The sequence below is a fragment of the Nyctereutes procyonoides genome, unplaced genomic scaffold, assembly GCF_905146905.1.
Source record: "Nyctereutes procyonoides isolate TBG_1078 unplaced genomic scaffold, NYPRO_anot_genome, whole genome shotgun sequence".
Classification (NCBI taxonomy): domain Eukaryota; kingdom Metazoa; phylum Chordata; class Mammalia; order Carnivora; family Canidae; genus Nyctereutes; species Nyctereutes procyonoides.
The window spans coordinates 83536514-83559776 of NW_026575140.1; the positions used below are offsets into that span (position 1 = coordinate 83536514).

General features: G+C 45.1%; 1 protein-coding gene across 3 annotated transcripts in view; it reads right to left on the reverse strand.

The window, feature by feature from the left end:
• ETS1 (ETS proto-oncogene 1, transcription factor) overlaps positions 1-23263 on the reverse strand; it is a 131031-nt gene that overhangs the window by 65775 nt on the left and 41993 nt on the right. The window contains exon 1 of one of the 3 annotated variants that reach the window (XM_055306519.1): positions 133-567. The exons of the other annotated variants lie outside the window; for them this stretch is intronic. Within the exon in view, the coding sequence (XP_055162494.1) occupies positions 133-214 (82 nt within the window). The 5' untranslated portion in view covers positions 215-567. Of the gene's footprint in view, positions 1-132; positions 568-23263 lie in introns of those variants that run through there. 3 annotated transcript variants of the gene reach the window in all.

Genomic DNA, 23263 nt, shown 5'->3' on the forward strand with positions numbered 1-23263 from the left:
TCCTCCCCCCACCCCCCCCGCGCCCTCGCTCCAGCTGCCGCCAGCATCGCCAGCCTGGGAGGGAGCAGCGACAGGGGGGCAGGCGGCGGGGACCCCGGGGCGGGCGCGGGGGCCTCGACAGTCGCCACTCACCCGGGGAGGGGAAAAGCTCCAGATCGACTTTTTCCGTCTTGATGATGGTGAGAGTCGGTTTGAGATCGACGGCCGCCTTCATGGTGCCGGGAGCGGGGGGCAGGCGGGAGTAGGTGGCAAGTTTGGCTGTGATTCTTGTTGGTCCTTTTAACGGGGGTCAGTAACGGGGGAAGGGGGGACGGGGGCGGGGGGATCCGACCCTCTGCCCTAAGACCTCAAGCCCCCGCGGACTTGCCCCCCGCGCCCTGGAGGTGCGCGCCCCGCACGCTCTCCCGGGAAGTTGGCACTTTGCGGAGAAGTGCGCGCGCCCCGGGTCCCGGCCTCGCCTGCGCCTCGCCCCGCTCCTCCGCTCCGCGGCAGCAGCCTCAGCTCGCTCTCGCCCTCCCTCGCTCCCTCCTCTTTAGGGCGTTTCTCGCGGCGCCGAGCCTCGGCCGCCGGGTCTGCGCGCCGGCCCCCCTCCCCATCCCCCCGGGTCCCCGCGGGGGGAGGGGGCGGGGGCCGGGCAGCGAGGGGCGGGGCCGGCGCGGCCGGGGGCGGGGCCGGGGGCGGGGCCGGAGCCCCGCGGCCAATCGGAGGCGGCGGGCGGAAAACGAAAGGACGGAGGGGCGGGGCCCCGCGGCCGCCCGCGCCCGCTGCCCACGCCCGCTGCCCGCCCAGGCCCCGCCGCCCCGCGGCGCATCGCTGAGCGCGGAGCTCGCCGCCCCGCAGCCCCGCAGCCCCGCAGCCCCGCAGCCCCGCAGCCCCGCAGCCCCGCAGCCCGGACCCCGACCCCGACCCCGGGCCGGCGAGCACCCCGGCTGCACACGCTGCACACGCTGCACGGGCTGCGCACGCTGCCGCCGCCGGTTCGGGGAAAGTCCGTCTGATTCGCCACGCATTCTTGAGGACTTGGTCACCCGCTCCCGCCCCGCTCCCGGTAGCAGCATAGTTTCCCGAGTGCGTGTGCATCATTCATTCACAAAGACTGACACACAGGACGTGAGGCATGCGGAGGCAGGGGCGTGCGTGCCCGCGGGGGGCGGGCGGGCGCGGGGGGCCTCCGGCCCGTGTCCTCGGGGCTTTAGGAGCCCTGCAGGGACTGTCGCCGGTGGGTGAGTCAGGCAGGGATCGGGGCTGTGTTGCTGGGGGAGCCTTCCGTCTTCCAGAGCCCAACCGAGTCATGGTTAAGACCTGAGTTAAGAAAGGGGCGGGCGGGGGGGGGGGGGGCAGGGTGCAGTAGAATTCTGGCTTGGCTGCCCTGGAGAAGGATCAAGCCTAAGGCAGCCTACTGGTGACCCCAAAACAAAGACCCAGATGCTCCTGTACTATTGGGAGAGCACAGAACAGGGCCCCCAAACTGGAACCCAGACCTGGGCTTCCATGAGCTTCCCGTTTACCTACAGCAGTGGTTTGGGTGGAAAGGGAAAAGCTATTATTCTGTTCCTCTGTGATTATGTCGCCCTTCGCCTTTCCAATCCCAGACTCTCCTCCACTAGATAAAACTGACAACCCTACTACCACCACCACCAGCAGCAGCAGCAGCAGCAGCAGCAGCAGCAAAAAAGTGATGCAGAGCCTCTGTGGTTTTGAATTTCTGGAGTCCATCATTCGCGGCTGTGACAGAAATCACAATGCACACAGCCCCTGTTCCATTTGGGAATTCCAGACACTTGGAACACTACAGCACGATCCCAAATAATGAGTTTGCACTAACACGTCGGTTATCGGTTGGTTCTAATTAACATATGAACCGGTAAATATAGAGATCCAGCCCGGGACACACGTGTACAGCTAGAGCCAGAGGTGAAGATCTACCTTTGATTAACTAGACCATTAAACATAAATCTTTTTTTTTTTTCTGAAGATTTTATTTATTTATTCATGAGAGTCAGAGAAAGAGAGAGGCAGGCTCCATGCAGGGAGCCCCATGCGGGACTCGATCCCAGGTCTCCAGGATCACACCTTGGACCAAAGGCAGGCGCTAAACCGCCGAGCCACTCAGGGATCCCAACATAAATCTTTCTGAACAAACTCAGAGAAAGCTATTTTTAATACCGTTTCCTGATTTCTAAGCCTACCTTGAACTACCACACTTGCCTGTAACTATACCCTCTGACTCTGATCAATTTTAACACACCTGCCTACCTGCACCTAATCCCAGTTTTGTCTCCTTAAAGCATCATCAGTAACTTGCAGGTTTCCCACAGCAAATGAGAGAGGGAGCCAGGAACAGAAAATAAATCCCTGGCTCCTGGGTCAAATCTCAGAGGATCACAGCCTTCCTTCAGTGATGAGAGGAAAATATTTGTATGTGATAATTCTAATATTTGAAGGATTGTTGTAATCCAGCTGTGTTTCCAAAAGGTGTGAGAAAACAATGGTGGCCTCCAGGTGACAAGAACAGACACTTCTGACCCTGGGAAAAGCCAGGGGAAATGGCTGGAAGAATGAATTGGACATTTAAACATCCAAATGAGCCACAAAGAAAAGGATCTTGAACCCATTCTGCCTTGGCCGCTCTGAATGCATCAGCAGAAGAGCTGAGCAAATCAACAGTTGCTTTGGGGCATTTTTTTTTTTTTTATTGATGTTGTGTTAAGAAAATGATGGTATTTTTAAACCCAAGTGTGAGTACTTTTCTCAGAGTCAGTCTTTTCTCTTCCCCAGAATCCTCCTCAATTTTCTTCCCCAGGCCAGCCTGAACCCTGCTAACACCCCCCACCATCAGACACTAGAAAGAACCCGCCCTGATCCAACCAGAAACACTGGGGAATTATTCCCCCAGTTATTCAACAATGGCATCTCACCTTATCCATCACCCTTTTGTAACCCAGTCCTGTAGCACAGAAGCTCAAAATATTTGAAGGCCCAAGTCAAGCAAGGGGGTTAGGTAAGACGGGAGGGTGGGTGAGATACCAGGGGCCACCACAAACCTCCAGGAAATCTCCCTGTACTTGAGGCTGATTGAACTCAGCGAAGTTATCAGACATCATGCATCTGACTTCGGATCTAACTGAAACGTCACTTGGGACACGGGGCACTGATGTAGACAAGTTAAAAATATGTTTACATATCTGGGATATTAATAATCCAATCAGGCCTGCAAATGAAACGTCATTCTCTCTACGACACGAGTAGATTCCTGTGAATGTTCTATGGACTTTATTTTTTTTAATTTTTTTTAATTTTTTTTAATTTATTTATGATAGTCACAGAGGGAGAGAGAGAGAGAGGTGCAGAGACATAGGCAGAGGGAGAAGCAGGCTCCATGCACCGGGAGCCCGATGTGGGATTCGATCCCGGGTCTCCAGGATCGCGCCCCGGGCCAAAGACAGGCGCCAAACTGCTGCGCCACCCAGGGATCCCTGTTCTATGGACTTTAGATGGCATTTCTATTGTCCTGGAGCCTAAAAAATGATCCCTAGCCCAATGCCTGACACATCGCAGACACTCGGGAACTGTGTATTCAGTAATGAGCTCTCAACTTCCTGGTCACTACGGGCATCTACTTTGCCACCAACTCTCTCTAACTCGAAGGTTTAAATGAATTGGTTCTGCTATGGCTTGTGAAGAAGAACTAAAGCATGTTGGTGATTCTGCCCCTAGGTCTGCCCTTTTTCCCCCATGGCAGAGAAGAACCCCCATTCCCAAGCATTAGTGTCCACTCGGGTTCACTTGTACCTCAGTTTCCCCACCAGCAAAACAAGATCAGTTTGGGCCTTGCCTTCCAGCTACTGGGGCAGGTTGTTCAAAGACTATATCTGATGGGGAGGCACTCAGGAAAAATCAACCAGGGACATACTTCTTTGCTTTTGTTTGTTATGCTGCTAGCAGTCTGCTCCTCCTACACTTAGGAGAAAACAGGATTGTATTTTTAAACATTCCTAGGACCTAGGGAATTACACCCAGCCAGTGCTAAAACTCCCTAAACTTGGAACAGCATGTCGATAAGGATCAAAACAGGGCTGCAAAAGTTGGGTGACAGGGGTGTGCAGTTAGGCATTAATGATATCAAGGAACTAGACACATTTTTATAAGAACTCCCTTGCACAGAGGAGCCTGGGTGGTTCAGGTGGCTAAGCGGCTGCCTTCAGCTCAGGTCAAGGTCTTGGGGTCCTGGGATGGAGCCCTGGATCTCTGCTCAGTGGGGAGTTGGCTTCTCCTGCTCCTTCTACCCCTCTCCCCCTCCATGCCCCTTTCTCTCTCTCTCTCTCTCTCTCTCTCTCTCTCTCTCAAATAAATAAATAAAATCTTAAAAAGAAAAAGAATTCCCTCACATAGAAGATGTCCAAAACATAAACTTTCTCTTTACTACTCCCCCACTCAACTCCACACCAGCCTCAATGAAAAAGGAATATGAAAATACACCTCATTTCAAACAGTCATGGAAGACAGATCTGCCTCTCCACCAGTGTGCTCGAATAAGTTATTTGTCTCTTTCTTGAGTCTTCAGCTTCAACAAACCAGAGAACCTCTGAGTTTTGAGCTAAAATATGCTGTATTGGAGGTAGGTGAAAAACATTCAGACCACTAACGGCTGATCCAGGACAAGTTTATGACTCACAGATGTTGATTTACTGGTTTAAATGTAAGATTTAAAAAAAAAAAAAAAAAAAAAGAAAGAAAGAAAAGAAAAAGGTCCTCAATTACCAACCTGAGTTGCGTTTGTGGTTGTTTTTCTCTGAGAAAACAGTCCTCTGTCAGAAAACGGTCTCTGTCACACACGGGGACCTAGAAACAGGCCTCCAAAGCTTAACTCTAAAGCAAGTGGTTTCTCCGTGATAAGTTGAGTCATTAAAAAAGCCTACTGGGGCAGAAAACTGCCTGGGGCTTCAATATCTACCATTATCAAGCAGCAATAAAATGGCAAATTGGAGATCGAAAGGAAAATGAAAATAACTCTCTTAATTAAACTCTGATGCCAGAAGGCCTGAGGGTGGGTTCAAGAACCCAAGTGGCGGGCTCACTGTGACCTCACCAGAGCCACTTAACCTTTGTGTGTGACAACCTCATCTCTGTTCCAGGGAATAAAATCACCCCTGGCTCTCCCTACCATGTAATACAGACTCATTAGCTATTGTTTAGAAGGCACAATAAACAATGGGCCATAAGAAGAGCAATAGTTAGGGGGAAGTCCTGAGGGGAGGGGGAGCAGGGAGAGGGAGGATTGGGGGCTGCTTGGCCCCGGGAGAGCTTCTACAATAAAACAAAGACAAGAGTGAGCAGGGCGTAGGCTCTGGAGGAGGACTCAGGTTCAAACTCTAGCTGACTCCAAAACCCCGGCTCCTCTCCTCCACACTCACGGTAGAGACAAGAATAGCACCCACCTTTTAGAGTCGTTTGGAAGATTCAATGGGTAATGCCTGTAAAGCACTTAGCACAGTGTCCAGGTCAGAAAACGTGCTCAGTTAAAGCTAAATCATTGCTGTGGCTGTTAAGATCCAGTAGGAGGTAGAACGGTCAAGAGATCCTAGTTTGTCTCCAGGACCGTCCCCTTCGCAGGGTAGCTTGGGTCCTCTATTTACCTGAACTGTCTTCAGGGAGACAGACAGGGAGAACGATTGTGTTTAATTTATACATCTCTCCAGACCCCTTCCTCACTCAGTTCTTGATTGGGGAACTTGCCCAGGTTTGGCCTCATTTGACAAATCCCAGTACTACCTGATCAGAAGACAAAACTGCAGATTTGCATTTAAGAGTCATGGAAAAACTGCAGTTCAAATTCAGAAGGACGAGGGTGTTGGTGGTACCTCTGGGGAGCCAGAACTCTCGGTCCTGGCTTTGTCACACGGTGGGGCTAGCTGGGAGTCGCTTCGAGATGGTCAAGTCCAGCCCTCCTGCTCATCAGAGGGGAAAAAATGAGTTTGAGGGGTAGGTCATTCTGCCCAAGGCCACACGGGCCGCAAAAAAGACCGTGTCAGTACTACAAGCGCATCCTCGGGTCTACGGATACGGCGTCTGCAGAAGCCCCGGCCGGTCAGCGAGCTCCGTCACCCGACGCTCTAGAGACACAAAGCAGGATCCAGTGTACACAGAAACAGATAGATGACCGGCCTCGATTTCTAGAAATCTGACAGTGTTCTCTGCGCCCGACGTGTTGTCTTTGGGCAAGTACGGTGCAGGACAACCACACTAGCATTCCCCGTGGGAGACAGCTTGGCATGGGCCGGAGGGAGAAAAGGGGCCTGGGTTGGCTCTATTGCTGTCTGCAGTTTCTTTAAGCTGTAATTATGAGCCATTCAGCTGCATCTGCAGCCCCAACAATGTGGGATGGATTGGCCTAATCCACAGACCAAGCGACACTATAAAATCCACCAGTTTAGACATCACGTATTCCTCTAGCAGCAAATCAGGCTCTGATCCCACAGAAAGAGGTGAGGAGCTGCCTATCAAGGCTGCAGGGTTCTGAGGCTTCCTCCACACCCACACTGAGCCCATTTCCTGGGATTGTTGCTCCCTCCCGGGCCTGGATAATGCAGAATGCAGGCTACCCTATGAGCCTTTAGGGATCATGTAATTTGGATTCCAATTTAAATTGTCCTAAATTGGCCTCTTGAGGAGGTAGAGGGATGATAGCCTTAGCACAGGTGGCCAGAGAACCAGTGCTCTTTAATAACCTGCAGAAGCAGAGAGGCAGGCTCTTAGCAAGGAGCTCCGTACCCGGGGAGAATCCAGAGAATCCTGGCCCCCTCCCCAGGCTGCAGGTGGTTTCATCCGGTGGAAGGCTGAAGCCTTCCTCTGATCTTACTCCGCTTTTCTCTTGGGTTACAAAGACTACAGCAGACTTCAAAACAGATGTTCTCTGCAGTTGTGGTCTGAATCTTAAATTAAGATAATTTCATTGTGGAATCTTCCCCCTCTTTTCCTTCCCCCTTTCATTTTAAAATGCCAAGGCAATTGCCCCCAAACACTAGCCTTTACCACCCCAGAGATGAAGGAGCAGAGAGATAGGGTGGAGAATTTCCCCAGCCTGTTCTTGATACTGGAAGTCAGGCAGAGGAAGCAGATAGCACCAGAAGAACAAGAAATAGTCCGGACAGGAAAAGGGATGATAGTACAGGGGGGAAGCATGAGGAAGGGACCTTCTCTGAGAACAAAGGAAAGACAAGTTGGGGTTGAGGGCAGGCAAGAAGAGGTACGGTCACAGCAATTCTGTATCCTCGGCATTTGGGGACTTACAGCCCCAAGATGGCAAAATGAAATCAAGGCCTGGCAATGTGTCCCGTATGCTCACAGGTCCCGTGTAATAGTCCCCCCGTGGCCAACGGTCATGGAGTGACAATAAAGCAAATCAAGAGGAGGTTCTCAAGCAGGAAGCATTGCCTAGGACACAGAGTGGGATAGAGGGGTGAGGATCTCAGGAGGGGGTCACAGGAGATGCAAGGGAAGGCCAAGCTGAAAACGGACATCAAACACAGACTCCCCCCAAGGTGGACACGCTATATGTAAAGAATTTCCCTCCCTATCCCCACAAAGGTGCTCCTCTTGGGCTCAACAGGCTGTGTAGACACCTAGTGAATACCTGAACCTGCACGTCTACCCCCAACGCTACGGAAGGGCGGCAACTGGTCTCAGACATCACACCTTCCAGTGCCCAGTTTGAGACGGTAGGAACTTGAGAAAATACGTTGATTGTTTAATTAAGGAACCGGTAACCTCCCAGCATTCCAAATATGGATCTTTGACTCAAATATCATCTCCGATTTTATTTACTTGTTTGTTTAGTTTTGTCTAATGTGAGACTCAAGGTTGCCCCAAGTTCAAGACTAAAGACCTGGCCCAGTGACATTTTTTCAACTGAAAAGGTCTTTATGAAGTTTTACTGTGCTCCTGTCCTCTTCGACCCCCTTTAGAGGAAAATGTTGCTTAAGGTCAGCATATTTGTTTTATTTGTCATCTGAGCATATACGGTAGAGTTGTTTGTGAAAAATGGCATCTGGCTGACCACAAAGCCAACCAGTTGCTTCGGTGTCGGTCTGAACTTTACTGCAACCTACTGTCCGTAGTCCCACCGGCAGTCTTCAGGGCTTTCTGAACCTTAAGTCAAATCTTGTATTTCACTGGTTATCGTGAAGGTAAGATGTGTAATTGTTATATCCATTATTTGTAAGATTCCAGAGAATAGGGGCAGCCCCCGTGGCTCAGCAGTTTAGCGCCACCTTCAGTCCAGGGCTCGATCCTGGAGACCCGGGATGGAGTCCCCAGGTCGGGCTCCCTGCATGGAGCCTGCTTCTCCCTCTGCCTGTGTCTCTGCCTCTCTCTCTGTGTGTGTGTCTCTCATGAATACATAAATAAAATCTTAAAAAAAAAGATTCCAGAGGAAAAAAAAAAAAAGATTCCAGAGACTGCATGGAAAGAAACCCCATTAACTCCATCTTTGTGAGGAAGAATATAGACTGTCGATGCTTATAGGGAGGCCAATACCTGTAACGAATCCCCTTTACCTTCCCAAATTTGCTCTAACTGGTCAGGTTCCCGGAAGCACTGGCCATACTGTGGGGGTCCCCCAGAGTGGGAGGAGATGGGAGTGGGGAGGGCACAGGGAGTTAATGGAGCCACAAGCACCTAACAGGTAGGGAAACAAAACCCACACACACAAAAAAAAACAAAACACCTAAGGAAGACCTAACCCCGCTTGCCAGCTGGACTGTGGCAGACTACGGCTCTGTACTTGGTTGTATCAACTACTGGAAAACGGAAGTGTTGCAACCGAAAAGCAGGCTGATCTTAACCCATAGAAACCAAGGCAATAACTGGTTTGGTTAGGGTCCACCATTACCACCAAGCTGTGAGGAGGATCATGAACACACATTATTTTATATCACCTCCACCAAAGGACCTCAGCCCATATAACAGGCCCAAGAACATATTGAATGTGTCACACAGAGAACACCCTCCTAGCCAATAATTATACCGTTCTGTGGGTCATCTACAAACATCTCACTCAGGAGCATATTCCTGTCTTACCTTTAGCACCCTCCACTGAGCATCATCATGTCTCAAGGAATTCATACGAATACTACCTTCGCCCCTGCTGAAACTTGCAATGCAGAAGACTTTCAAAAGCTCTCCTTTTGTATGTGCACTGCCCCGAAAAATGTGAACAAAATCCAAGTTTTGTAAAGATTCAGGAACCTAAGGCCATAGAAACAACTCTAGGGTCATTTTCAGAATGATTAAAGTCCTCAGTATGCCACCGATTGAAAGTTGACAGTTGAAAAACCACCTCAAGAAGGGATATGTCAACTTCTCTGGGATTACAGCTCACATGTAATTCTCTGCTCTTAAGGGCCAAGGAGAGATGAAGCCTTCTTTCATTTGCAAGGAGCCAGCTGTGCTCGCTCTGCATCTTACATCACCTCTCGGGAAGGAGTCGGAATGGAGTGGATGGTCCTGGCAATGACGCATGAGGTGGAACAGACCCCAGCTCACATCTCATCTATCTGGATTGGCTTCTATACAATAAAAACCTTTCTTCCTTGGAGTTAGTGAGGAGGAGAGAGGCAAATCCGACACGTGTGACGTGCCAAGAGGCGCCATTTAATCAGTCAGGCCTGTGAAGCACTTTCAAGCGTTCGGGGCTTGAAATGATAGGTAATGATAGGTAATGTGGAGAATGAAGAAAGTAGAAAATATAGAAGTTACTTCTTAATGGAAATGTATTTCATCAGACTGATCAGAAACATGTGTTTTCCCCAGACTGGGAAACCATCTTGAAAGACTTCATCACAAAAAGGCCTTGGGTGGGAAGGGCCGTTAGGGACCTGCTAAGGAGTGGGGGGAGGGAGGTGCAGCTGGGTGGGGAGCTGGCAACAGAGTGTGGGAGAAAGAATAAACAGCAGTCAGCTCTCTTGTGGCTGGTTCCCAGGAGAGATCCCTTTCCAGGAATTAAAAATTCTAAATAATGTTGAGAATTATCAAAAATCAGAAAGATTACAGACTTTTCTTTCAGGGAATTCCACAGCATTGAGAGAGACCAGATGGCTGGCAACAACCATTCCCAGATCCGGGAGAGGCCCATCATCCACATAGACTCTTCATTTTCAATGAGCTAACATTTTCTGTCATGGAGAGTTTTGTTGTTGTTATTGTTGTTGTTGTTGTTGTTGTTTAATTGAATTGAATTGAATTGGGCTGAAGCGTAGAGGTAAAGAGACAATTCCACATAAGTGTTCCTGCTTCCAAAGAGTCCATACGAAGACCTGCAGTTTCTCATCAACTCGACTATCAGGCTTTGGTGTCTTAATCTATCCGTCATGGAACGCACTGAAGCTCTAAAATAACTGAGGAGGCACTGCAGTAGAGTAAGTAAGAGCAGAGGCTTGGCAGTAGAGAGACAAAAGTTTGAGTTGCAGCTTGGCCACCCTCCAGCTGTCAGTCCTTTGGCCTCAGAAAGCCTCAATTTCTTCATCTCTAGAACCGAGGTGATCATCATGCCCCGCTCACAGAGCTGAACCAAATATGGAATGAACATGTGCCAAGTAATTTGCCCTGGGCCTGATACAGAATGAGCACTCAACACTTTGCTCCTATTATTCACTAGAAAAACCAGAATTGTGACTGTGGATTTAGGGAGTATAAAATTTTCGTAGAAGTTAACCCAAGCCATGGTATACAGTGCTCCCGTGATGAGATTAGGACATGGTGATCCCTCTTGGTGTGTGCCATTAAATCCATGACATAATCACAAAGATAACTTTGGGTCTGGGTTTGCAGATCACACCATCCTCTTGGACGAAAGGAGATTGATTCTCATTATATAGACATGACATACAGTTAAGGAAGTTCTAATATATGTTCATGGCTACATTACACATTAGCAGCAAAAAGAGAGAGAGTCACCCTCTGGGACACCTTCCAATGTTGGATTGTCCCCCGCTCTGGGCTGCAGGTCTCATACCCATTCAGTGATTCTGTACAACTCGAGCAAAACAGGAACTTAAGCAAATGGCTGTTCCATTTGGCTTTCAAGCTGCTCAGTGACTTAGCAGAACCTTTCGCATTATGGGATACACGCCCTGTACAACGCTGTCCAAGGCATTTCTCACTGCTGGCCCCCTGTTAGGCAGTACGCGACTGCATTCACTCCATGGAAGTCCTGTCTTGTGTTTTCCCATCTTACACTTCCCTTGGCTTTCTCTGTTTTGAGAGCTAGAGTTTTCTAACAACTTGACTTGGGCTGTAACTCTGAACCTCGAACCATCGATTGCGCCATACGCGTGCATTTTAGTTACAGAATTCTGGACTCGTGTAGCACTCCTCCAAGCTTGGACTTGCCACCCAGAATTCAGATGAAGTGTTGTGCTTGCTGGCATCAACAACCTGCGCTGACCAGTTGCCCAAAGGAACCCTGGGGAGAGGTGTTTCACATTGCCCCTTCTGCCGCCAGTCAGACCCCTCACCGCTCTGTGTTGCCCAATGGCAACCCGTAGTTTGCTATTTAGGGGGCACCGGCTACATAATTTGTATTCTGGCGCTACCAGCGCCTGGCACCCTGCCATCAAGCCTGGCACATTAGAACACACATAGCCTCCTCACTAGTTGCCTGCTCCATTTTGGCAAGATTAATGCCACATCACTGGGCAAGTGGACTTAATTGGTTTTCTGGGGGTGTTTGGTTAAGTCACCCCACCTCAGCTCCAAGTTGATTAAAGTGTGGCTTTGCCCTTTCCAACAACCGTGGCAAATAAATGATGGGGAAATACTCCAAAATGCACATGGCTGGGTCCTCTCGTTCTTTTTTTTTGCCTAGTGACTTTGGGGAGGTTTGGGCACTGATCCTGCACACACAATACGGTTCTTGTTCTTCTTTTCTCTACAGAGCAGCCTTGAATAGCTCTGTCTAAAATTATAAGCAGGGGCAGCCCTAGGCTCCAAGAGATCAGAGCCCTCATGCTGGGTCTGAACAAAGACCTTGCTTTTTCCCAACAATTAGCCCTGTAAAAAAGGACATCTATCTCCCTCTATTAAAGCCACCACGTGCCTTCAAGTCAGCCCATTGTAAAGCTAATTAAATAACACGCCTCTCTCCCCATGCAGGTCTCCTGATTAGCTTTCCTCTGTCCAAGACCTCTCTGCAAGGCGCCTAGAGATAGACAAGCCAACGTTCGACTTCTCCTGAGCTCCCCCTTTGAAAAGCCATCTTATCAATATCGTTGAGCTTGTTCATGCTCCCTATTCATCCACTAGTTCAGACTTTAGTCACCTCCACCTTAACGGAATAGATAAAATTTATTATTGACTTGTGATTGCTATCGGTTCTTATTTTTTAATCATTATTTTAAAAAGTAGATGATATGTAAGGGCAACATGTCTGTCACAGTGTAGACTCATTGGTGGAAACCCACCCACATGGGATTGAAAGCACGGCCGCCAGCCCTGAAGTGCAGCACGCATGAAGGACTTTCAACAGAAGTCGCAGAGCCTGGGGAAGGCACAGCCAAGCCAGCGGCAGGGGCCACAGGCAGCTCTCCATCACAGAAGAACTCAAAGGGCTGTGACAGACGAAGCCCCAGCTCCTTGGAAAGGTATCATAGAGGAAAGCAGAGACCAGAGGAGGCCGTTCAATTGAAACGTTTTAAACATGATGTAGAAGTAATGAATTCCTTCAAAACCTCCTACTGCTAAGCAGATAAAACCCAACCACAGCCCAAAGGGCCAAAACTGGCCTCTGCCCACCTTCCCACCACACTTTACCTTCTTTCCTGCAAAGGGACACTGCTCTCCAGCGCACCTGCACTTGGAATCCCTGAAACACACCCTCCTGTGCACTTCTAGAAAGCCCCGGCCCACCTGTCCCACTCATCTTTCAAGACAAAGCAGCAAACATAAGCACTCCTCCCACCTCGGAGAAGGTTTCCTGGGCCTTCCTGGATAAAATCAGGCACTTCCTCCTCTGCTCTCGTAGAACAAACAGCCTCCGAGTCAGCACATACAGGCTCTGACTGAGCACTTCCAACATTGCTGACAAAACACCTCAGGCCCAGCGAGGGCAGGAACCATCTACTCATCTACTCAAATGATAATTTCCAGCTTGAAACACAGTGACTAGGACATAGAGACATAGTAAATGCTTAATACATGTTGAAAGAACAGATAACCAAAAAGATGATTAAAAGGAATCATGAATGAGTGGATGAATTAATAAAACAACCACTCGGTATGAAATGTGATCTGAGATGGTAGAAACAGGCCTGTTCCTGGCTTCACTACACCAGGACCTGTGTACTTGGAAAGGGCACTGTTCTCTTACCACATGGGTCTCTCTCCCTCTCTCTCTCTCTCTCTCTCAACTTGTCCCATCTCAGGGCATCTGAGGAGCTCAGTCGGCTGAGAGTCCGACTCTTGGTTTCTGTTCAGGTCATAATCTCAGGGTCCTGAGATCAAGCCCCATGTTGGGGTCCATGCACAGTGTGGAGTCTGCTTGGGATTCTCTAGCTCCCTCTCCCTCTGCCCCATCCCCTTGATTCCTCATTCTCTCAAATGAAGTCTTTAAAAAAATTAAAAAAAAAGGAATTGTCTGGTCTCGGGATTCCTAGGTGGCTCAGCAGTTTAGCGCCTGCCTTCCACCCAGGGCATCACCCTGGAGTCCCAGGATCAAGTCCCGCATCAGGCCCCCTGCAGGGAGCCTGCTTCTCCTTCTGTGTCTCTGCCTCTCTCTCTCTCTCTCTCTCTCTCTCTCTCTGTCTCTCATGAATAAATAAATAAAATCTTTAAAAAAAAGGAATTGTCTGATCTCATACGCATGCTTACACATGCACATACTTCTTAGATACAATGTTTTTAAAAATAATAGAATGGAAAGAGATCAGGCCAGCCATTTTCTAAATCTGCTTAATAGTTCTAGAGCTTAGCTTTTCAAACCAACTCTAGTCTTTAAGGTTTCTAGCTCACTGAGTCACTGGACCATATAGAGCTTCCTTTCCAAGTGTTTTTAAGAAGATTCACCAATCTTCTTGAACGTCCGATACTGATGAGTGGATGACTAAATTATAAAGTAAACCCATATGCCACTTAAATATCCCGTGAAATACTCGTGGGCCTCCAAATCAGCAGGAAAGAATAAAAGAAAAAAAAATAAAGCTTGTGGCAAAAGAGATTTTGAACTTTGCCAAATCCCCAAACATTTAAGAGCAGCCAAAGTCACTGAATGATTACTCTCTTTAAAACATAAAGCCTGGGGCACCTGGCTGGCTCAGTTGGTGGATGGTGAGACTCTTGATCTTGGGGGTTGTGGGTTCGAGCCCCATGTTGGGTATAAAGCTTACTTTAAAGAATTTTTTAAATAATAAATAAGTTAATAAACATAAAACCTCATAGCAAAACTCATTACCTGACGATATGTCTATGAATTCATGTCTAAGCATGATGACTTTGGGTTGGTTCTTTCCTTATTATTTTCCTAAAACAGTCTCAACTTTTAAAATGATGTTTTTCTAATATTTGAAGGTACCTTCATACAGAGAGAGAAATCAAGGCATAAAGACAGACACAGAGGAAGAGTCCATGGTCTTACAGCAGCAAGAGATAACTATTTCAGCACGAGTCTGTAACTTCCAAACTGAAGCTAAGGGAGAAAACATTGTCATTCATTCGGCAGTCACTTTTTTCTGGCCAACTTCCTACTTCATAAAGTGGAATGCCCACTTTATAATGATCATAATGGATTGAAAGCCATCAAATTAGATTCCGGCTGGCAATAAGCTCTTTATTACTTGACTTTACCACAATGTGCCCCCATTCTCAGATCTTGCCTTAAAGAAGACTCATCCAAGGCCTCTAAGATTTATAAAAATAGGACATTAAATGAAGACAAATAGATCTGCATTTCTATATAGATCTGAGTCCTCAAAACACAGCTTGCTATGAATACAAAGCAGCCATTGAGCACTGAGCGTGTAAAAATCACACCTGTTAATTTATCAAGGACAGATCAAATAAACTACCTGGCAGAAATAAACTATGACAACAAAGATAAATAGAAAATATGGTAGCAAGGGAAGAATGATTGGAGATGAATGTAAGTGTGAATGCCACCATATTAATCAAAGAGAAATATCAGATGCATATAATCAATGCACTTTAAGCAAAGAGTAGGAACATAAGATAAGAACTATGTTTTGTAAATATGAGTACTGTCATGGAGGTATTGGGCACAAGAATTAAGTACTTTGGGTAAACATGGTATTATTAAGGTCCTAGAAAATAGCATACTTTTTGTGGGATAGACATGACTGCTTTCTGAATCCAACTGAGGTTTTCAGCAATATTAAAAGCCATAAAATAGACAAATCAAGACACATAAGAACCCTCTCTTTAGGAGGAGGAAGAGCTCAGAATTGGTGGTACATTGCAGCCGTGTTGGTAGTTGGTGACAATACATCCCGGTTAGCCGGTTCTTTAAGCAATGATTTCAGAGTAAGCTAGCCACGTAACTCTGCAAATGGGATCCCCTAGAAGAGCAATCAGGAAATGACATCCATTTCATGCCATCTTCATAGAGTTTGAGTCTTTTTAAATCCTTTATGTGCCAAAACTCAGAACTGAATGAATGAGCACAGCTCCTTTCCTCTGATTGAAGGCACAGTAATACTTTTCCCTTGTCTGACCTCGAAGGTCACAAAGTATTTCCATCAACATCATGTCCCAGTACCCTCAAGATACGTCTAGGAGAAGGGCATGCATCCCAGCCCTCAACATGCCAGTATCTGTTCAGGATGGAGAGACTCTCCATTGTTTTTGCTCAATTCTGATCCACGAGAGCTGTGCAAAATACTGATGACACACGTTTGCTCAACTCTTGCCATTTATTCATATGTCCCACATCTCTCTCACCTACCACTCAGAGATCTTTAAATGTGGTTTTTGCCCACCAAGTATTCTGTCTTCATTTGTTGGATATCTTATTAGACCTTTTATCACTTATGTACCTTAAACCATCTGAGTCCTTGTTTTCCCATCAAAAAAGGATGAAGGTGAGAAGCAGGAAAGGTATGGTGCAGTGGAGAAGGGATTGTCGATGCATTAATTCCCAGCCATCTTCACTCAAAATAGAAATAAGGGGAGCTGTTATTGGGAGGTGGATAGAGTAAGGTCCCAAGTGATATATCTGGTTGAGCTCAAGGATGAACCAGAGGAAGAATGAAATCAGGGTCAGGATTAAGGGAAAGGGGAGGAAGGACTCAGCTCCCTTCCCATGGGAATGAAGAGGCAAGGGAAACTGACATAGGGTAAGCTCCTGCGCTCAGAATGCTCAATGTCTGCTACACATCTCCCTCACAGCTGCAGCAGGAAAATGTTAGGAGGCATTAGAAGTAAGAGCAGCTGGTCACAAAACGCATATTTCTAAATTATCTTTTTTTCTCTTTATATATGTATATTGGGATTTTATAATAGCATGTTCCAATGGTGACTTCAGGACAAGCAGGACATACATTACAAATGCACAAACAATATATTCTGGGAAATGTTCCATTGTTCTAAAGTCACATATCTCCATTCTTCACCAAAGGTCAAGTGAGCATCTGAAACAAGGGAGAGAGAGAAAAGAGATGGGAACAGAAGTCGAGGGTTGATTTTAGATATAATATTTATTGACATCTCTACTATAAGAGGTGGCTCTACCTCCCTTATTCATAGTGGTTATTCCTTCAAGATGCCCAAAATGAACATGTTAATTATATCAAAAGTATTATTTGTGGCAAACTCGATAGATTCAGGATATTTGCCAGACAACTGTTAGTGACTTTTTTTGAAACCTATCAAAGAAAAAAGTAAAAAAAAAAAAGAATATCAATATTAAACCTTGGGAGAAACAAACATGCATTAAATGGGATTTATACAATTCATTCATAAAATGAATTAATAAAATTTGCTTAGAAAAGTCTGCTGACTTTTTTTTCTTTTTGGAGTTAAATTCTTGGAGACTGATTGATCCTTTGCTTTAATGAATCCTCTTAACATCCCCAAGATTAAAAACAGTACACCAAGAAGGACAAAAAGAAACACACTGAAGTGACTTAAAAATCAAATACTCTTTTGCTTTAGTTTAATTGTAATACAAGAGGTAAGGGAAAGTGTTATGTTCCCATTTAGAGATGAGAAAATTGATAACCACTTAGCAAAACTAGATTTTTAGATTTTGCATTCTTCACTAATTTCACACATAGTGGCTGCTTTCTGAGGCCTTTTCCTGGTAACTATTATTTCATAGATCCTGCTCGAGACCCAGCACAGGGTTTAATACTAGGCTACAGAGTCAGGCTAACCTGAGCTCAAATTTAGGAGTCTAGAACTTACTCACAGTGCAACTTTTGGCAAGTTACTTCAGCTACATAAAGCTCAGCTTGCTCCTCCATAAAATGGACTCACGGGACTTTTTGGTAAGATTTAAATAAGACAATATATATAAAATATCTAACAGTATCTGGCTCAAAATAAACAATAAATCGCAATTTCTTTTCAGGTTCAAAATCTTTAAAATCACATTCCAGGGACGCCTGGGTGACTCGGTAAAATGTCTGCCTTCGGCTCAGGTCATGATCCCACCCTCCTGGGATTGAGTCCCACATCAAGCTCCCTATTCAGCGGGGAGTCTGTTTCTCTCCCTCTGCTCCTCTGCCCACTTGTGAATACTCTCTCTCTCTCTCTCTCTCTAATAAGCTGATAATATATATATATATATATATATATATATATATATATATATGCATTCCAAACCAGACTTAGAACTCAGGCATCCTCAACTCACTAAGTTCACTCAGTATCCATCAAAAAACACTCATTACAGTGAGCAATGTTGCAGAACCACTTAATACAAATGAATATCTATGCCTTTGATTAAGAAATACGTAGGTGGCCTATGTATTTAAAAACATCTGTTTACAAGAGTGCCAAGACAACAGGATAAGAAAAATCTTTACTTACTTATGTAAGTAAACTCTATGCCCCATGTGGGGATCCAACTCCTGACCCCTAGATCAAGAGTTGCATGTTCTACTAACTGAGCCAACCTACCGCCCCAGGATAAGAAAAATCTTCTAACAGATAGTGCTGGGGCAGCAAGCTATACATACACAAAAGAAAGAAATTGATCCCCTTACTCCACACTATGCACAAAAATTAACTCAAAATGGATCACAGACCTAAATGTAATAACTAAAGCTATACAACTCTCAACAAGAAATTAATTAGAAGGGTATTTCTTTATAACCTGGCTTAGTCAATGACTTCTTAGCTATGACACCAAAAGCATGAGAAACAAAAGAATAAATAGATAAATCAGATACATAGATAAATAGATACATCAAAAAAGTAAAAAGATAACCCGTATATTAAGGGAGAAAATATTTGCAAAGTATATATCTGATAAGGAAGTTATATTCAGACTATATAAAGAACTCTTATAATTCATTAGTAAAAAGACAACCCAATTTAAAAATATGGAGAAAGATTTAAATGGACATTCCCCCAAGTACAAATGGCCAATAAGCAGGTGAAAAAATGCTCAAGATCATTAGTCATTAAGAAAAAAAAATCTGTACCAGAATGAAATACTATTTCACATTCACTATGAAAGCCATCAGAAAGACAAAACACATAGTAGTGAGGATATGTGGAAATTAATACCCTGGAAACTTTGCTGCCAGAAATGTAAAATGGTGCTGCCACTTTGGAAAACAGTTTGTCAGTTCTATAAGAGTTTCCATATAACCTGGCAATTCCATGCCTACGTATAAACCCAAGAGAAATTAAAACACAGGTTCACACAAAAGCATATACGTGAATGTTCATAGCAGCATTATTTATAACAGACATGAAGTGAATACAACTCAAATGTCCATTAGATGATAAAATGTAATGTTCCCATATAACGGAATATTATTTGGTGATGAAAAAATAATGAAGTACTCATAGATCGTACAACATGGATAATCCTTGAAAATAGTCCCAAAAAGTTGGCCACAAGTTGTAAAACTGCATCAACAAGAGAAGGCCAGAATGGGCAAGTTTATAGATAAAAAATAGACAGGGAGTTACTAAGACATAAAGGTGGGAGGGATGGAGAGACCAGGACTGACTACTAATATGGGATTTCCTTTAAGAGAAACAAAAACACTCTAGAATTGAATTATGGTGGTGTTTGCACAATATTATGAATATATGTAAAACTCTTAAATTGTACACTTTAAATGGGTGCATTCTCTAGTATGTGAATTATATCTCAATAAAGTTCATCTCAAAACTGTCTTAAAAACAAAACAAAATTTAAAAAAAAAAAACCTCTGCTTTTCCAGAGGTGCAGTCAAGACAAATAAAAGGGAGAAAAAGAATTTCCTATCATCCAGTAAAGCCTGCCCACTGGAGTCTATGAACATCATCTCAAGACCATTTGCTTAACCAAAGTTCAGTGGAAAAACATCTAACATTTCCATGACCTTCTTTTCTAAACTTCCTAAGTGGCTCAGAGAGAGGCTGCCCGGGGAAACTCCAAATGGAACCTAAAAATATTATCTCCTGGCTTTATAAACATCAGGAACACTAATGAAGTGAGGAGCAGCAGACCTAACGAATGGAACATTTCATTCAGGTTGGGAGCAGAGTCTGAACTCATCTCTGAAGGCAGTCAGGAAGGCCCAGGAGGGGCCAGATTAGGGCCAGGGAGGTGCAAATCAACACAGGGTAAAGAAGGAAAGAATAACAGTGAAACTAGGATACATAAAACAGAGCAGGAGTGACCACTATTCTAAACATCAGTAAAACAACCCCTTTTCAAATCAGACTCCCTATCCTCATACTGCTGACCAAGTTTGGACAAATGAGTGCTCCTCACGCAGACACTCTGTATCTTCACTTTGCGTAATTTGTAAAAAGGCCAGAGGGGGAACCAGGTCGCCTTGGTCTCTCCCTTTTCTAGCGTGCAACAGGAATATTCTTATAATTCCCACTCTCCTGGTGCTCACTTGACTGCTCAGTGTGCTTGTGTCTGTCTCAACCTCACATCAAGCTTGGGTTGATGCACCTTGAGAACAAATGTGCCACCCTATGTTGTGTGCACAATCCCTCATGCAGAATAAGGGCTCAATAAATATGTGTTGATGGATGACAGATTGATTAAGTGCTTTCACATTAACAACACCCTAAACCAGTCAGAAATGTTGAATTATCTCTGGGCTAGTTGAGGAACAAGAGACCAATGACCCCACCAGTAGCTATGACGAGTTTGGATAACCAGGATACATATATTTATTTATTTATTTTTTAAATTTATTTATTTATGATAGGCACACAGTGAGAGAGAGAGAGAGAGAGAGAGGCAGAGACACAGGCAGAGGGAGAAGCAGGCTCCATGCACCGGGAGCCCGACGTGGGATTCGATCCCGGGTCCCCAGGATCGCGCCCTGGGCCAAAGGCAGGCGCCAAACCGCTGCGCCACCCAGGGATCCCAGGATACATGTATTTAATCACATCCTCTGTTCTGTGGCAAGTATTGGGCTAAGTATTGGAAATGTGAAAATAAATGGTAAATTCCCTTGGCTGAGAGGGAGAGAAACCGAATACAAAGAGCCTTCTGGCACAATCTTTGGATTTTCTTCTGAAGGGTTTGGGAGTTTTATTTGTTTGTTTTGTTTTAATGTAATAACTTCTGAAATCTTGGGTAGTTATCACCGTCGTCCTGACAGATGAAGCTCATAACACTATCTTATTTATCCAACAGATCTTAACCGCCTATGACAATTCAGACACTCTGCCTGGTCCTAGGAAGAGGACTAGAACAAAGCCCTAACCTCGAGGTGCATATAGGTGAGCAGCAAAGACAAAAACCAGTGATTGCAACCCAGGGAGATAGTCTCTACAATTCAGGTACTCACCAGTACTGGGGGAATGCAACTGGGGCCTAAACTAAGAGACTGACAAAAAGAAGAAGAAGAAGAAGAAGAAGAAGAAGAAGAAGAAGAAGAAGAAGAAGAAGAAGAAGAAGAAGAAGAAGAAGAAGGAGGAGGAGGAGGAGGAGGAGGAGGAGGAGGAGGAGGAGGAGGAGGAGGAGGAGGAGGAAGGAGGAGGAGGAAGGAGGAGGAGGAGGAGGAAGAAGAAAAGAAGAAGAAGAAGAAGAAGAAGAAGAAGAAGAAGAAGAAGAAGAAGAAGAAGAAGAAGAAGAAGAAGAATTAGAAGAAGGAGGAGGAGGAGGAGAAAGAAGAAGATTCCTTATAAATTTGAGAGGTATTTAGAAGATAAGATTGACAGGACTTGTGCCCAACTTAATAAGAGGATATGGTGATCACCTGGTGCTTTTGCATTCCTAGAGTTTTCCCCTCTTCTTCCTACTTGACCCCTCCCATTTCTCTCCTAGGAAAGACAAAAAGACAAGAAGCTAAAGAGAAAGGAGGAGGAAGAAAAAGAAGAGAGGAAGAAAGAGACACAGGAAGAGGAAGGCAAGGGACTTGACAAGATTTTTTATATCCTAGGGTTCCCCAAGCTGGCTCTTCTGTACTTCTCAGCTTTGTAAATCAAGGAATTTCCTCCTCAATTTAAGTTAATTGAGCCAGATTTCTGCCACTTGCAGACAAAAAGAGCCTCAAACAACACAAGGCAGAAAGGAGGAAGTCAATACTAACTACTAGTTTTCTAGGCTGGTGATGGGTAGAATGCTTGACTTCCATCAAGACAGGATTGAGGGTACAGGTTACGTTACAGACGCAGGAGAGAAAGTGATGATGAGCTCAAGTGTAACTGAGATAACTGTGTGACAAACCAGGTGAACTATTCACAGAAAAATATTCATAGAATAGACTTTAACCATTAACTGATGAAACTGATAGTGCCCTTTCCCCTTAGGTATTCTTTAATTTACAAATTTTCTTTAAATTTTCTTTCTTTAAAGGAAGCAGGTCTTTCACTTCGGGTAAAGGGAGGGGAGAATGATTAATTTCCACCTGCCCACCTGCCACAGATATCGGGAAATATGGGAAGTGAAAAGAGTAGGTGATCAATAACAATGGGAAAGATGCAGAATGACATTTCAAACCTTCTGTCCTCTGCCCCCAATCTTATTGGTTGAGTTCTCATAACACATGCCTAGCCAAGTCCCCTTTTTTTTGTTTCACTCACTGAAGCAGAACTAAAAGATTATTCTCGAAATCAATAGCTTTCTTTTCATATGTGACCTGCTCTTTCCCACTTGATAGATTCCTGAAACATTCCCTTGAAGTTCCCTTAAAAGGTTTTGGAATCTTTATCTCATGTGATACGAGCAGAAGGATAATAAAAAATTACTTAACCTACTTCTGAAATATCCTGAAATATATTCCAGGGGATAGGCAATTCACAAACTCCTTTAATAATGGATTTCAGAGTTAAATTTCACCATAGCTAATCTAAACCTCTTTTCCCCATTTTTCCCCATCCCCCCTCCTTCGTCTTCACTGGATCTAAAGAACAGCTGGTAACTCCCTGATGATCCTTTATGAAGAGTTACGTCTGCATAGTTTTTAATCTTCATTGATTTTATACTTAGTTCCAACTCACTGCTTACCTGATGCTTGATGGCTATGAAAGGCAATGAAAAATTGGAAGAGGAAAAACGAAGTCAAGCAAGGGAAGACGAGGGAACGCTCGGTAGAGCACTTGATGGCACCAGTAAGGTTGACTACATCCTAATTTGTGGAAATCACCTTAAGTGTGAGAGGAAAGCTTGTGTATTTCCTTGTGTATTTCATACTTGAAAGTTCTCAACTGCTCTGTGATATAAAAACAGGAGAGAGCAAAACAAATGTCCCTTCAATTCCATTAAAACTTGGGATTTCGGGCAGCCCCGGTGGCGCAGCGGTTTAACACCGCCTGCAGCCCGGGGTGTGATCCTGAAGATCCAGGATCGAGTCCCACATCGGGCTTCCTGCATGGAGCCTGCTTCTCCCTCCCTCTGCCTCTCTCTTCGCTCTCTTTGAATGAATAAATAAATAAATCTTAAAAAAAAAAAAACCTTGGGATTTCAAAAAAATAAATAAAAAAATAAAAAAAACTTGGGAGTTCAGGAAGAAACTTTGAAAGGGCAGATGGAATAGTGATTGTTTACTAAAAAAAAAAGAAAAAGAAAAAAGAAAAATATATATATGGAATTTCCTCCTCCGCAGCCCAGTCAGTAGGGCTAGGAGAG